This window comes from Antechinus flavipes, chromosome 4, assembly GCF_016432865.1.
Source record: "Antechinus flavipes isolate AdamAnt ecotype Samford, QLD, Australia chromosome 4, AdamAnt_v2, whole genome shotgun sequence".
In the NCBI taxonomy this organism is placed as follows: domain Eukaryota; kingdom Metazoa; phylum Chordata; class Mammalia; order Dasyuromorphia; family Dasyuridae; genus Antechinus; species Antechinus flavipes.
In genome coordinates this window covers 425,245,851-425,262,049 of record NC_067401.1, presented here as the reverse complement: position 1 = coordinate 425,262,049, position 16,199 = coordinate 425,245,851, and the positions used below count along the sequence as shown (strand labels likewise).

At 33.6% G+C, this 16,199-nt stretch overlaps 1 protein-coding gene across 1 annotated transcript in view; it reads right to left on the bottom strand.

The window, feature by feature from the left end:
• The window catches only part of LOC127562914 (putative dimethylaniline monooxygenase [N-oxide-forming] 6), a 30,592-nt gene continuing 14,393 nt past the window's right edge, over positions 1-16,199 (bottom strand). Inside the window, exons 5-8 of the mRNA XM_051998962.1 lie at positions 14,366-14,565; positions 9,971-10,326; positions 7,259-7,331; positions 1-4,883 (exon numbers count right to left, since the gene is read on the bottom strand). Coding sequence (XP_051854922.1) covers positions 4,544-4,883; positions 7,259-7,331; positions 9,971-10,326; positions 14,366-14,565 — 969 coding nt within the window. The 3' untranslated portion in view covers positions 1-4,543. The remainder of the gene's footprint in view (positions 4,884-7,258; positions 7,332-9,970; positions 10,327-14,365; positions 14,566-16,199) is intronic.

Here is a 16,199-nt window from a genome sequence, read left to right as displayed (position 1 = left end):
GAGGTTTGAATTAATATTTTATTAATTATACAGACTTAAGAAAGTAATGATAATAGAAATTTAAATTTAAAAGTATGTGTGCATTTTTTTTTTCTTCTGGAGACCATGGCTATTAAACATTTGTCAACACACTCATGTATTCCTCTAAAAACATTACTTTAGCTCATCATGAATAAATCAGACTTGTTTATTGTCTTTCTGTTGTTTTCAGTCTTGTCCAAATCTTTGAGATCCCATTAGTGGTTTGGGGGTTTGTTTGTTTGTTTTTTGCAAAAATACTGCTTTGCCATTACCTTTTTCAGCTCATTTGATAGATGAGGAAACTGAGGCAAATAGGGTGAAGTGACTTACCCAGAATCACCCAGAAATTAAATGTCTGAGGCCAGATTTAAACTCAGAAACTGATCTTCCTGACTCCAGGCCACTAATTACATCAATTAGTGTGGGGAGCTGAAAAATTAGAAATCACAAAGAAGATGAAGAAGGTTCAGTGTTGTAGATCAGAGGAAGAGATGGAATGATGACAGTGATCAGAGTTCAATAGTTTTTTTTTTTTTACTTTTGTTCAAATAACATGTAAAATTAGTTTTTAACCTTCATCTCTGTAAGATTTTTCTCTCTCCTTCCCTTTCTTCTCTCCCTCCCCAAGATAGCAAGCAATTTGATATAGGTTATATCTATATACTCAGAGTTTGGTAGAATTAATCTTAAGTTTTGTTGTCCTGATGTCTGTGTTTATTCCTCTCTGGTGCATTTTTGCCTTCTATTTTGTCCAATCTTGCCATGTTTTTATGCTTGTTTAGCACATTAAAAGTAGTTTGCTCTGTCATGTGATCCAATCAACTCCACAAAAGCTATGATTCTCTTCTGGGATAATACAATGAAAATATGTTATGTAACTCCCAGGAGTCAGTCATCCATAAAAGGCTCATAGTAATATGAGGCTCTAAACTAACAAACCAGTTTAGCTATAAAGGAGAGCAAGGAAAATAAATTAAACTTGAGCCTGGACTCTTCATGCCAGACTTGATCAGCACGCATTACATAAAGAACACTGGACCTGAAATCAAAGGATCTGTGTTCTTGGACTTAAAAGTATTGGATCATAGTTCTCACTTTGCCTCTTATGATACATGCATCCATTAGCAAGTCATTTAACTTTAATAAAGTAGGCAAGTTCCTCTGAGCCTCAACATTCTCATCCACAACTTGGGAAGCCAATCTTGTGAGGGAAATATTTTGTCAACTATGAAGTTTTGTATAAATGAATGACCATAAATAGTTGTCATTGGACTCTTTTCATCTGAGGTTCACTGATCTTAGAAACTCATTATATTCTTCCGTGGCTATATTATTTCTCATTTTAACTCAGTTTTGTAATTAGAACCTTTAGAATTTAAGGAGATAAGAATTAGAGTACAGTTGAGTTATATTTCTTGTGGGTTTCATAGCTCAAAAAAATCCAGGAAAACATTACATGCTTTAGATTTTTTAATTGTAAATTAATTTCCATATCTATTATTTCAGATATGACTCTTCTGTAATGTTGCCCCCCTTAAGAATGCTGTTTTATGAATTAGAGAAGGTCTGCAACCCCATCATAACTAAACTGTACTAGAATGCAGGAAGCATACCAAGAAAAATGTTTAGTGAGTTCCCACGTGGTGAAGCAACCCCAACTGAAGGTGCTTCTTCTGGACCCATCACTGAAAAGGTCAAGTAAACACACTAGAAGAAAGAGCATTCCACAAAGCTTTGCAAAAATCAAAGGGCTCAAATTTGTTGCCAAGGCAGTAACAGTTTAAAAGTAATATGTATTCTATGTATAAATCTGAGCATTCTAACTTGCTCTTCTCAAAGGTCAATTCCAATAAACTCAGGATGGAAAATGCCAATCACATCCAGAGAGAGAACCATGGAAACTGAATGTGGATCAAAGCATAGTGTTTTCACTTTTTTGTTTGTTTGTTTGTTTGTTTCTTACTTATGTATTTTTTTTTTCTTTTGGCCTGATATTTCTCACACAACATGACAAATATGAAAATATGTTTAAAAGAATTGCACATGTTTAACTTAGATTGCTTACTGTGTTGGGGAGGAGGAAAATAAAGCAGGAAGAGAGAAAAATTTACACAAACTTTTACAGAAATGAATGTTGAAAATTATCTTTACATACATTTAGAAAAATAAAATAATATTGAAAAAAAATCTGGCCATTATGAATATTTGAATATGCTCAGTGGGAGAGCAGTGACCAACATTGCACTTTATCAGGATTGCAAATAAGTAGAAATACAATTGTTATGTAGAAAATAAATCTCTTTGAAATTGGCACCATAAACAAATAATGTTGCTAAATCATAACTAAACCCAACCATCATAACTAAACCAAAACTAAACACAGAATTCAATTTTATGGTCATTGAGCAAATTGCCCAAGAAATAATGGTTTTATTTATTTATTTAACCAATTTAAATGGTTGGTGACAGTGTTCAAATTACTATTTTCCAGCCCCCACCTTTTTCTTTAACTTTATTCCTACATACTGAAAGACATCTCAAATGCATGTTGTCCAAACTAAATCATCATCCCCTTAAATCTTCCTTTCTTCCAACTCAATTCAATTGAATCAATGTTTATTCTGTATTTACTATGTGCAAAGTATTGTGCTAGTCAGTATTTAAAGATAAAAATAAATGGGTTCTCTCTTCAAGAAATGTGCTATAGAGGTAGAAAACAAACACACAAATGAGTATTGTATAAAGAAAATTGAGGTGAGATGCATCATTCTATTGTAGGGACTCCCCATTTCCTGAATTGGATGTATAACCTAGAAGACATTCTAGAGTTTTCCAGAAACACTTCCTCATGCTCTGAATCCAACCATGATTGCCAAGTCTTGTTCATTTAATTTTCAATTATGTTTTGGATCCACAATTTTCTTTCCACCAGCCTGACAATAACTTCACATCAGACTCTCATATATTACTGCAATAAGCAGTCTTTAATTAATCTAATTAGTCTCCTTGTTTCCAGTTTCTTCCATTATCAAGCCATCCTTCACACATCTGCCCAAATAATCTTCCTGTGGAATAGATCTGAACACCACTTCCCTGCCTCAAATAACTGCAGCAGCAGCAGCAACAACAACAACAACTATAGTAGTTTTCTATTGTTTCTAGCATAAACTTCTCATTCTGGTAATCAGAAACTCTCCCTTAACTGGCTCTCTAATGTTGATTTATTTTTTTCTCTTCCATATATTCTCTGTTTCTGCTAAATTGGACTACTAGCTATTCTTTGAACTTGGCATTGGAACTCCACAGAAACTGCCCATTCCATTTGGATTGTATTCCTTCCTCCACTTCTTCCTTACTTACTGTCAGGATTTCATTCAATTACTTCCTCCTAGCAGCTGATCTAATACTCTGAAACTTCTTAAAGTAATTTGTGTTCTTGTATTTACTTCTCTGAGGACCTTTTCTAAGCCCTATCACCACCACTTACAGTGGAGCAAATCCTTTAGGGTTGGGGACTATTTAACTTCAAAATTTTATCAGTGTACGCTATCATAGAAATATACATAGGTGGTACTTATAAATATTTGTTGAATTGAATTAAGTTGCCATAATTTATAACAGTCTTTTACTGGAATCCAGTAGTGACATTACCTCGGGGTATACTTGTACTCATGGTGGCTTGTGAAAAAAACTAACTGGTCTTCAAACAGCTAAATTCAGAGCAAACCCAGTCAGAAACCTAGCATTAATTTTTCCAATTTATTGAGTTATGAGGATCAATTTTTCCTATATTCAGAAAATGGGTTTATCAAAAATCAATCTGTAAAAACACTCAGAGGTGGGTTGGACAGCGCCATTCTCTAGTTTATCAAAACACTGACAAATATTCTTAGAAAGCTGAAGACTTCAGTACTGTGCTTCCTATCATTCAACACTTCTCTTTCTTCTGAGAAAGTGTACAGGATTTGTAATTAGGAGACTTGAGTTTGAATCTGACCTACACTTTTCTTCTTCTGTAAAATAAGTGAGTTGAACTAGGTGGTCTTTAAGGGTCTTAATTATAAGCCGTTGATTCTGTGATCCTGATCACACTGGACCATGCCATCAGGCAGCATACCAAGCCTGCAAAACAAAGTCATATCTTGGGGCAGATATACTTATGATTCTTTCCAAACACAAGCTCCCATCAAACCAAATAAAGAAGAAGTAAAGAAAACATTTAGGGGAAAATAAATTTCTTAGACATTTTTTCCTAGTCATTACTTGATTTCATTCTTCATATAGTAAAGAAATTAATTTTTTTATCTGCTAAATCTATAAGAAAGGAATCAAAAGAAAGAAGGTTGGGAAAAGCCACTTGTTACATGTTGATTAATGAATTGATTGAACTAAGAGTGATACCTGTGACTGCTATCTCATCAGGAGTACTAGTGCATTACAAAATATTTGGATTATTCTTTGCAGGAGTGGGGATATTAACCTTTGAAAATGTTTTATAAGCCCTGGAAGTGATTGGCTTTTACTAATACATCAGCAGAAAAGCTAGAAAGAGTACACACAGAGAGAGTATTTTAAGCAAATGAAAAAAGGGTTGTGGTCTCTGAGCACCACAGACAATCCTTGTTCTGGTTGGCTTCACTGTCCGGTCCCACTGGGTCAAAATGGCATTTCTGGCTCCATCCCACTTCCCTGGTCCAGTCAGACGAAACTGGTAAGGGCTGCAGGGGCCAAAGTAAACTTCCATCGCCAGTTTGGGGTCTGTTAGAAAAAGCCACAATATATTGGGCTTTGTTCCTATAAAGGAAGCAATTTCGTCCATATATGTGATGTAATCAGTCTGTAAAGTCTGACTCTGGCCAAACCTAGAAAAAGAAAAGATCATTAGACTAGACTTTGAGATGGTATCCAAAAGCACAACTTAACCATCTGTCAAATAAAGTAAAGCAGCTAGATGGGACACTGAACTAAGAAGCACTGGGCCTGAAATCAGGAAGATCTGAATTCAAATCCATCCTTAGATACTAGTTGTGTGACCCTGACAAATCATTTAATATCCATAATATTAGATATGTAGATAATATTTGTAAAGTGTTTAGCCATATTCCTGGCATATAGTAGGCACTGTGTAAAATTGGTTTTTATTTATATTAATAAGCCTTTAAAAACCCTTAATTGGACTTGGAAGGCTAAGATTCTAATTCCAGCTGTTACTTACAAACAATGGGAATATGGGTAAGTCATATAATAACCTGAACCTAGTTTTTCCTCACCTATAAAACAGCCATAATTATACTGGTCCTTCCTCAGAAAATTGGGATTTAGAAGGAACCTCAGAGGTCAACTACTTCAGACCCTCATTTTGGAGATGAGGCAACTGGAACCCTGAAAAACTGTGACTTGTCCAAGTTTACTTAGCAAGTACATTCCTAAATTGGGAAAACTCCAAGTCCAGTGTAGTGTTTTCTGTTCTATCTCTATCTTGTGAAGGAAATGCCTTGTAAACCACGAAGCGCACTTGTAAAATGATTGACTTGGATCATATGATATCTAAGATTATTCTCAAAACTCTTCAATTCTGTGATTCTTTTACTTCCTCCAGGATAAAGTCCTGGAATTAAAAATTCTTCAAAATCAATCTCACTTTCTCAGCTAATTTCTCCCTTTGTGGACTCAGGATTCCTTTGGTGAAAAATTTAGTCAACAGAATGAGCTGTGTGCACCAGAAAGATGAAAGAAGAAAATATAGTCGGTAGTGTCTGGCTCCAGTTTTGATGACTTCTAGTATCTAGAATCTTGCCCCTTACATCTGAGATTGTTAGGTGGCACTGTGGATTCAAGAAACCTAAGTTTAAATCTTGCCTCACTAGCCATTTCCTCATTGGCTATAGGACCTTTCTCAAGTGACTTAATTGCTACCAGCCTCAGTTTCTTTTTTTTTAAAAAAGGGGGAATTTCATTTTTAACTCATCTTTTTTTTTTAATTTCCCTACTTGATAGTATTTTAATGTTTTCAAATTACATGTAATTTTAATTTCCACATTTCTTCCCCAAAAAGGACAAGCAATATGATGTAAGTTTTACATATACAATCATATTGCACATATTTCCACCTTAATCATGTTGTGATAGAAGAATCAGAGCAAAAGAGAAAAACCTTGGGTCTAAGTTGCTTCATCTACAAAATACTAATAATAATAGTCTCTATCTTATGGGTGGTTATAAGGCCCAAAAAGATGATGTATAAAGTGCTTTGCAAAACTTAAAGCACTATATAAATGCTAGCAATTAAAAACATGACCATGAATAGGGCTTGTTTTTAAAAATATTCTTCAGAAGAAGAGTTCATTTTTTAAGGTCATCATTTGTTGTTGTTTGCTTTTTTAAGTTAACCAGGGACTTCCCCACCCTGGTGCCAGCTCTCAGATAATTTTATTTTCATTTTCTTACTAGCTCAGCATAGCTTTTGCTGTTTTGCTGTTGACAAATTCAAGAAGTGTATCTTGATAATCAGTAAGCAAATAATATTTTAAGAGAATGAGTAAATGACTGATCCTAATTTGTTCCAACCACTGCTGAGTAAGTAGTTTGGAAGAGTACTAGCTTTGGAGTCAAAAATTCTATTCAAATGCCAACTTCTTAACTTGCCAATTGTGTGACTAAGGGCAAGGCCCTCCCTTCCCTTCTAAGCCAGGTGTGATCTCTTACTATATATTCATCTAGATATGATCTATTAATTATTCTTTTAAAACCTTTCTAAAACATCACACTGAAAGGTCACTCCTTTTCCAGGAGCATTAACATGAAAAAAAAAAAAATCCTTTAAATGTGAAGTGTCAAGTCACAAAGCTAGTTCCTGGTGATCCCCGTGTAAACCTTACTCATGGACATCAATATGTAGATCTGCAGGGCTAGGTGGAGCAAGGCAGGGTGGTTAAAAGCATTCTGGGATTGATCCCAGATGACCTAGTTTGAATTCTGGCTCTACTATTTTATTAGCCAAGGAACAGCAAAATTTACTCAATATCTCTGGTTCTCAGTTTTTGTCATCTGTAAAATGAGGGCGTTCTTTTAATTCTTTATCTCTGATTTTATGATCTTGGACATAGAATCTTCTTATAAGTAATCTGTGGAAATAAATTGTCACTCTCCTTAATGCCTGGGTGCCTTTTATTCTGTTCTTGTGTGTAGACAAAGGTTAACTTCAAGAATTATTTACTTAATATATGCATTCACCTACCGCTTGAGTTTTTTCCCCATTTTCTCATCAATGTCATCCATCATGGCATTGAAAGAAGGCAGAACGCAAGAACCTAGATGGTAATGGAGGAAAAAATGTCCATAAATGATGCCCCCTAAATGAGAACCCTAAATAAGGGTCTCTGGTTAAATTATGGTTTTCCTTTTACTGTACTTCGACTATGGCATATGGATAAGATCTGCTCTATTCAATCCTACCCTGGTGGCAAAAGCAAATGGTAACCTACAGCAATCTGCGTCTGAAACAATGCCTGAAAATCACTCTATTTGTATGTATACATTCACTATTGCTAGCTGTAACCCCAGGATGTGCCATAATTAGACTTCTTCACACAATAGCCTGTGTTTCACAAGCTATATGTAGTTAAAGACTGGGTCTCATCCCCCCTCTTCCATTGGTTTTCTGTGTCCCCAGACCCTTAGGACTTCTCTGGTTCTATTTGGAGAATGACAAAGGATCCTTCATATTCCCAAACTATTAATTACAGAATTTTTTCAAATAGTGATTTTTGATGCATTTAATAATTTATCTGATTTTCATACAGTTTTCTGGAACATAATTCAATTCTATGATTATTATATACATATATATGTGTATATATATACATATATCTATATCTATGTCTCTATCTATTTATATATGTATATATATATATATATATATATACACATTTTTAAATGTACATTTTTTATGTACACATGTTAAAAATTTCATCTGGAAGTAATTTCCTTGTGAAGGAACCTCCTCCCATGCAGAAATTTATTTTGTTATTGAAGTTCAGCAACTTGATTCTAACTTCTGAAATCTTAGCAATTTGACTGAAACACCAAGAAAGTGACTTGTCCATAGTTACATAGCATATACAAAAATGTATTTGGATATGTGTATATATTTATATGCATACATGTACTCCATGATACTATATATATATATATATATATATATATATATATATATATATATACATTTGTGTGTAAATACATATATAATTTATATATTTATATGTATATATTAAACTGTAAAAAGAATATACCCGTGACACTCTTTTCAAGTTTAATCTTCATTATTAACATTTTCTTCATCAATATTTAAAATCTAGAAATCATATCTAAAACTCTATCTACCTATTTGCTATCTAATCTATCTCAGAAGCAGGATCTGAATCTCACCATTTCTCAACTCTGGTCATCTTTCTCTTCCTTCTCATCCCTTTTCCATTAGAATTTGCACTATGCCCCTAATATCCTGAACGCTGATAGGTGAGCCTTTGCTTTATCTTCTTTAGACCTAGATCTCTATTTCACTTCCCAGTCATTTCTGAACCCTGCTGTAGAACATGTGCACCCCATACTTCTTTTTTAGTTTTCCTTTATGTGCTACCTTTCCCCTTTAGAATTACAAGTTTCTTGATTACAGGACTGACTTGCTAGTTGTATTTGTATTTGTATCCCAGCTCCTATCAAAGTGCCTGGCTCCTAATAAACAATAAATGTTTTATCATTCATTCATCATTTATTCCTGAATATAATGTCAACCCTCTCTTTAAATGTATCTTTTCTTATGCTAAATTCTTATGGACTCTACAGAGTTAAAATAAAAGTTAAATAAAGAAATGAACACAAAGCAAGTCACTCTGAGGTCTTAGTTTTTTCTTGATAATGAAGGTGTCTTCCATAGATGATATCTGAGAGCAAGAGCATGGAGGAGCAGGTTTGTACCAGCTCTTCAGAACTAGTTCAAAATTTTCAGTGTAAGCCCTTATAATATCTTCCCCACCCTACCGACCTATATTCTTAACACTTAACTTCTCAAACGTTCCTAAATTTAAATCCCTCATTAATTAAATTAATTCAGAAATTAAACTTCAGAAATATTATAAATAGGGTTTTGTTTGTTTTGTTGATTGTCGAGATTTAAATGACAAAGAAAGTGTTAATAATGAAGTTTTAATTTAAAGGTGTGTCACAGGCTTATTTTTTGGGTGAGAAGATAGTTAAATGTTTAAATGTTAAATGCTTAAACCAGCATACTTCTGGCTTAAGGTCTTTTCAGCTGAAACATTTTATGATTCTGTTGCCCGAAGTGAGGTATATCAAGATAATCCAAGTCTTTTGAATTCTCAGATAAAATAGGCTTGATTATTAAGATTATATCTGATATAATATTAATATTAATCATATGATATTAACTATATTATATAATTATATAATAATTATTCTATATTCTGTAGAATATATTCTATAATGTTTCATGTAGCATTATAGAATATAGAATTATATTATCATTATTAATTATAGGACATTACAGATTATAGAATATTTTAATATTCTTAGAATGACAGCAGTCAATTTATTTAAGACATTGCTTTCATTCATTCATATCTCATTTTCTTTATTTACTCTCATAGAGCCAACCATGTAGCTCCTGAAGGAACACGGAAACAGCTTACTAATAGAGGTAGGGTGAAATTGAAAATTAAGATAGATTAAACTAGTGTTTTAAGAGCAATCTTCTTCTGACACTAAGTGATTTTTCCTTCAGGATTCATACACACACATATGTGTATATACATAGACACACTTATATATATGGATATACATATGTGATTTTGTATATATGTACGCTTGCTCTTGTGGTCTACCTCCAACTTTTTTTGTGAGTCCTTGACATGGAAGCTATGGTGTAGCCTACCTGCAATGACCTTTGCAGCCCAGCGGGCTTGTAGGTCAGTTGTGGGGATGGCAGCACCGAGGGACTGGACAAGTCCAATCACAGCCATGGTGGGCTTCTCGAGGGGAGGAGGGAAGATGCCTTTATACAGTGTCACTTCGTTGTTTCTGCTTTTGATGATTGAGTCATCAAGGAAAGGATAAGCATAGCCATAGCCAGTTGCAAAGATGACCAAGTCAATGGGTCCAAACTCTGTCCCATCCTGAAACACCACGGATGTCTCTGTAAATTCCCTGATATCAGGCTTGATGGATACTGCCCCACAGATGATGCGGGCTGGAAGCTCATCATTGAACACAGGCTCTTTTCTCAAGATTCTGCATAGAAAGGATAAACAAGTGTCCCAGAAATGATAATCTTCCTTTACTTAGGCACCTTATAAAAGTCTTTCAACAATGCAGCTGAATTTTAGAGGGCAAAAATGAACATTTGGGCTTATAATGATAATAATAATGTTGATAAACATTAATATGGTACTTCCTATGTGCCAAGCACCGTACTAAGAACTTACTTTTTATCTCATTTGATCCTCATTTGATTCTGCTTTTATTACTCATAAAAATCCACAATTCTATTCTCTGTGCTGCTTATATAGGGCATTTGTCCAGCTATTCACCAAATAAATGAGAATAAATAGGGATTGCTGTTATGTAAGTTCCTTGAAACCTAAAATAATGCAACTGTACTGATTTGAAGAGAGGAGATTAGTATATGGTGACAAGATTTATTTTCTACATTTTAATTATAAAACTTGTAATTTTAAATAATATTTTATTTTTCCCCAATTACATGTAAAAATCATTTTTGATATTCATTTTGAAAATTTGTTGAGTTCTAAATTCTCTCATTTCATTCTCTCACTCTCACCCCTAAGACAGTAAAGCAATCTGATATAGGTTCTATATGTGCAATCAGCTATCATTTTTTTTGATGCTGCAATTTCACATGCTAAAATCTTCATGACTAACAACAATAACAAAAATAATATCTAGTATTTATATGATTATTTAAGGTTTGCAAAACACTTCCCAAATATTATCTCATTTTATCCTAACAACAACCTTGTCTGACATGCCCAAGGATAATAACAATAAAAACAACAATGATGCTTACCATGTGTCAAGACACTGGTATTAAGTGCTTTATAATTATTATCTCATTTGATCCTCACAACAACCCTGAAAGGCAGGTGCTATTTTTATCTCCATTTTACAGAGATTAAATGACTTGCCAAAGGCCTTCAGCTAGTAAATGTCTAAGACTAGATTTGAACTCATGTTTTCCTGGTTCCAAGTCCAGAATTCTAACCACTTAGCCAGGATAGGAAGGAACATGAAACTGGAGTCAGATGAACCTGGAAGCCAGGATATCACTTAGCTTCCTCAATACTCCAATTTAGCTTGTTTTTTTTTGTTTGTTTGTTTGTTTGTTTGTTTGGTTGGTTTTTTTTTTTAGGGAATTCTAATGTTTTCCTTCTTCCTGCTTCCATGGTTTGAAAAGCTATGGAATTTCTCTTTGTATCTCAGTGGCTGGGTGTGACATGGTAGATAAGAGTTCTGATTTAGAGCTCAGGAAGATCTGAGATAAAATTCAACCTCACATACTTCCTAGCTGTGTGATCGTGGGTAAATCAATTAACTGCTGTTTGCCACAGTTTCTGCAATTGTAAAAATGGGGATAATAAAAGCATTTGCCTTCCATTGTGGTTATAAGGATTGAATGAGATAATGTTTGTAAAACAAAACAAAACAGTATCTGGCACACATAGTAGGTGCTTAATAAAAACTTGTTCCCTTTTTCTTCATCCCTACTTTCATAATTTCAAAATATAAATTTCTTTCACCTTTACAAAGCATGTAATCCATTTCTTACACCTTAGAAGATAGCAAACAGTAGCTTGCAATATCTTTTTGCTTTTTTATGGTGGAGGTAGGATAATATGAAAAGACAGTAAAAAGTAATTTGTGAAAATTTTGATAGTATGATGTAGAGATGGTGAGCTGGCTGCTGTATCACCTACTGACTATGTGACTCTGGGTATGTCTCCTGAAATTTCAATATTCTAGACACTTTCTATCATTATAATTTTAACCATTTCTATCATTCTAATTCTAACAGTATAGAGAATACACTGATCCACGTTCATAGGGGGAACTCTCTAAACTAATGAAATATCTGCTAAAATTCCTGTTTCAATGAGAAAGGAAATGTAGGAATTTTTAATGCTGAATTTTCAGAACCAGAATTGACTGCCCACAAGCCTGTTCAAAGAGGCAATTTGTTTGTTGCAATTATTCTTGGGTATATAAATTACACAAGGTCTTCAGAACTTAACCATATGAGAAAAACCCAGGCTGTTTAAGCTCTGTTTGGAGAAAAATAAAATGAAATGGTAAATGATCTGCGATTATATTTACTTGATGTACTCCTTTAGCAGAATGCCCTCTCTGAGTTTGTATATGACTTAAGAAGATAAATCAAATTAATAAGAATTTTAATAGTATTTTTTATATTCCAGACACTGTGTTATAAGTCCTGAGGAATTGCTTAATCAGAGAGAGGTTAAAAGATTTTCTTAGATCACATAGTTAATAATGTCAAAAGCAATATTTTTGAACCTAGGTCAACAAAAAATGAAAAAGCATTGACATGCACCAGCCACTATTCTAAATGCTGGGACTACAAAGAAAGAAAGAAAAACCATGGTCCCTACTATCAAATTATGCATACCCTTTGATCTAGCAATAGTACTACTAGGTCTATATCCCAAAGAGATCATAAAAAGGGAAAAGCACTCACTTGTACAAAAATATTTAGAGTAGCTCTCTTTGTGGTGGAAAAGATTTGGAAATTAAAGGGATGCCCATCCTTTGGCAAATGGCTCAACAAGTTGTGTTATATGAGTGTAATGAAACACTATTGTGCTATAAGAAATAATGAATAAGTAGATTTCAGAGAAACCTGCAAAGAAATGAACTGACTCTGAGTGAAGTGAGCAGAACTACTAGCAAATAATATAACTTTGATATCATCTTTAATGATCAACTTTGATAGAGTTAGTTCTTCTCAGCAATGCAATGATAAAAGACAATTGCAAAAGACCTGTGATAAAAAATGATATCCACAACCAGAGAAGGAAGAATAAAATCTGAATACAGATAAAAGCATACTATTTTCACTTTTTTATTTTTTTCTTTCTCGTGGTTTTTCCCTTGTGTTCTCAATCTTCTTTCACAACATGACTAATGTGGAAATATGTTTGATATGATTGTACAAGTATAATCTATATCAGATTTCTTGCCATCTTGGGAAAGAGAGAGTAAAGAGAGGGAGGGGAAAAATATGGAACTCAAAATCTTATAAAAGTGAATACTGAAAACTATCTTTATATATAATTGCTTTAAGGAGCTTATATTCTAATGAGAGAGATAAAAGGTAAGCAACTACATAAAAATAATATCTATCTATCTATCTGACAAAATAAAAGTAATCTCAGAGGGAAGTGCTAAGATTAAGGCAAACTGAAAAAAAGGTTTCTTGTAGAAAGTGGGGCATTAAGATGAAGAAAGCCAGGGAAGTCAGAGCAAAGAGATGAGGAAAGAGAAAATTTCAGGTATGGGAATAGCCAGTGAAAATCCCCAGAATACTTCCCTTTTAAAACCTAACATTCTATGCAACTACTTTTTCATGAAATAAAAAACAAAATGATAAAAGAAAAGAAAATAGTTATTGGCTCTAAAAATAGAATAATTGCTAAAGCGGGGGAAAGCATTGTTTAAGAGTGTCATACTTTCTTATTTTAAATAAGGAATAAAATGATTTTTTCTCTGAAAAGTTAAATGGTTTTTTCTCAATAGATATATAGTCAAAAATGTAAACAATTTTCAAAATAACTACAAAGAGTAAATGGCCATTTAAAAATATGTTCCAAATCACTAATAATAAGAGAATACATATTAAAACAATCTTGAGTTTTTACATTGTATTCTGAAAATTGTCAAAGAGGATTTCCCTCTCAACTCCTGCAAAATAGGAAAACTCAAGTCTGAAGGAAAATGAAAACATCTTCAATGAAACTATGAATTGCTCAAGAAAGTCAGACAAAAACAAATGTCCAATATATATTATAATACAGATAGCAACATTCTTTGTGGTAGCAAACAAATTTGGTGTCTACAGATTGAATGGTATGTATGGGTTATTTATGACCCTGGATTTGTATGATACTGTGCTAAATTACCAATCTAATACTCAAATTAATTAATTAATGATCTCATTAGCTTGAATCAGTTATAGGAGTAAATAGAGAATTGTAATCATAAATCATCCCCTCATTTTAAAAATTATATATCATACCCATTGGAAGGTATCAGGCCATAGTTCTCATGTTTAAATCGTGAGTTCATCCTCTTAACATATAACCAATCTGAGACAAAGTTAGGGAGAGAATTCCAGAGAAAATTTCTGAAACGTGTTATATACACCATATCCCAAGGGTAGCCATCTTCCCAAACACGACTCATTATCCAAGAACCACTTCGGGTGCTAATAAAGACCTGGAGCAGGAGGCAAGTAGGGAAAAAAACAAAAAGTGATATGTTTTAATGATTAATCTGTGAAGAACAGAAAGAGAACATTACAACTATATCCTGCACAATCTCCATGCATCCCATTCCAGAAACTTGGGTAGAAGTCTTGGAAACTCTTGGAATTAGCAGGAGAAAGCAATTGCTAAAACCAAGTAAGAGAACATCTAACTTCTTCCAATCATGAAAGTTCACTAGCTAGTATTGGGGACTCAATAAATACTTAGTGAACTAGATTTATTAATGGATTTTTAAACAATCAATAGAATTGGGTTAGACTAAAATATGAGGGGTATGATATACAATATACAAAATTTTAGATTTGCTGAGTTTTGAGGGATAGTATTATGTTCCCCTAGAGAGAAATTTGCCTGGATTTGAAAAAAGAGCAGTAGTATAAAATGGGACAACTACTAAATGGATAGAAAGTAAGATAGAAAAGGGAGACAATGGATGGAGACCTGAGTTCTAGTATGAGATTCTCTGGGACATCTTGAGTGATTGTAGGCAAGTCAGTTTGTAAAATGAAGGGACAGGACTAATATCAATAGCATGTAACGCTTTTGGAGACATCCTCACAACCATTCTAAACATTTCATATATTATGATTTGGTTTGATTTTTTAGTAGACTTATGATTTAATTGGTAAATTCCCCCTACTGGTGCAGACTAATATCCATTTTGCCTTTCATAGTCTTAGTTGCCAAATAGAGTGTTTGTGTGACTATCCAAGGAGAAAAGGTTAGAAAGTAACAGAAGTGAGTCAGTTAATAGCAATATATTTTTATATGTAGATAATTGCTTTAATATTTACATGTTTTATACATAATCTCATTCAAATCCCACAACTCCATGAAATATGGGATAAAGTAGTTATTACAACCATTTACAGATTAGAAAACTAAGTACAAATTAGTACGATTTAAATATGAAGAGTTATATAATAAAGACATTAGAGAGACACAGGAGAAATTACCTGCCAAATCTATGAATTAGGGAAGAATTAATGCACAAACAAGTAATAGGTTCACAGAAAGTAAAATGGACATAAAGTCATTTTTGCATAACAAAATCAATTCAACCTCAAATTAGGTGATTTTACAGCATTTTTTGTTGCTTTTGTTGGGTCATTTTAGTCATGTCTGATTTTCTATGATCCCATTTGGGACTTTCTGAGCAGAGATACAGGAGTAGTTTGCCATTTCTTTCTCCAGCTCATTTCACAGGGCCAAGTGATTTGGACAGGATCACACAACTAGTAAGTATCTGCGATTAGATTTGAATTCAGGTCTTCCTCATTCCCAGACTGATGCTCCAGCTTATTAGTATCCTTACAATAAAGGGCCCAGAGAAACCTAACTTGAGATGCCATATGTCCCCCAAAGTTAAGCCCCTTATTTTCACCTAATGTGCTAATCTTGTTTTCATGATGAACCTTCTTTTCTCCTATCCATTCCTCTATGTCATTAGAAATTCCTTGAGGATATGAACCATGATTTAGATGTCTTTATTTGTAATTTTTTAACCAGACTTATTTTCTGCCTTGTATGTAATCACTGTCAGGAAATATGTGTTAAATGGCTAAGGGTTTGTAAATTTCCATA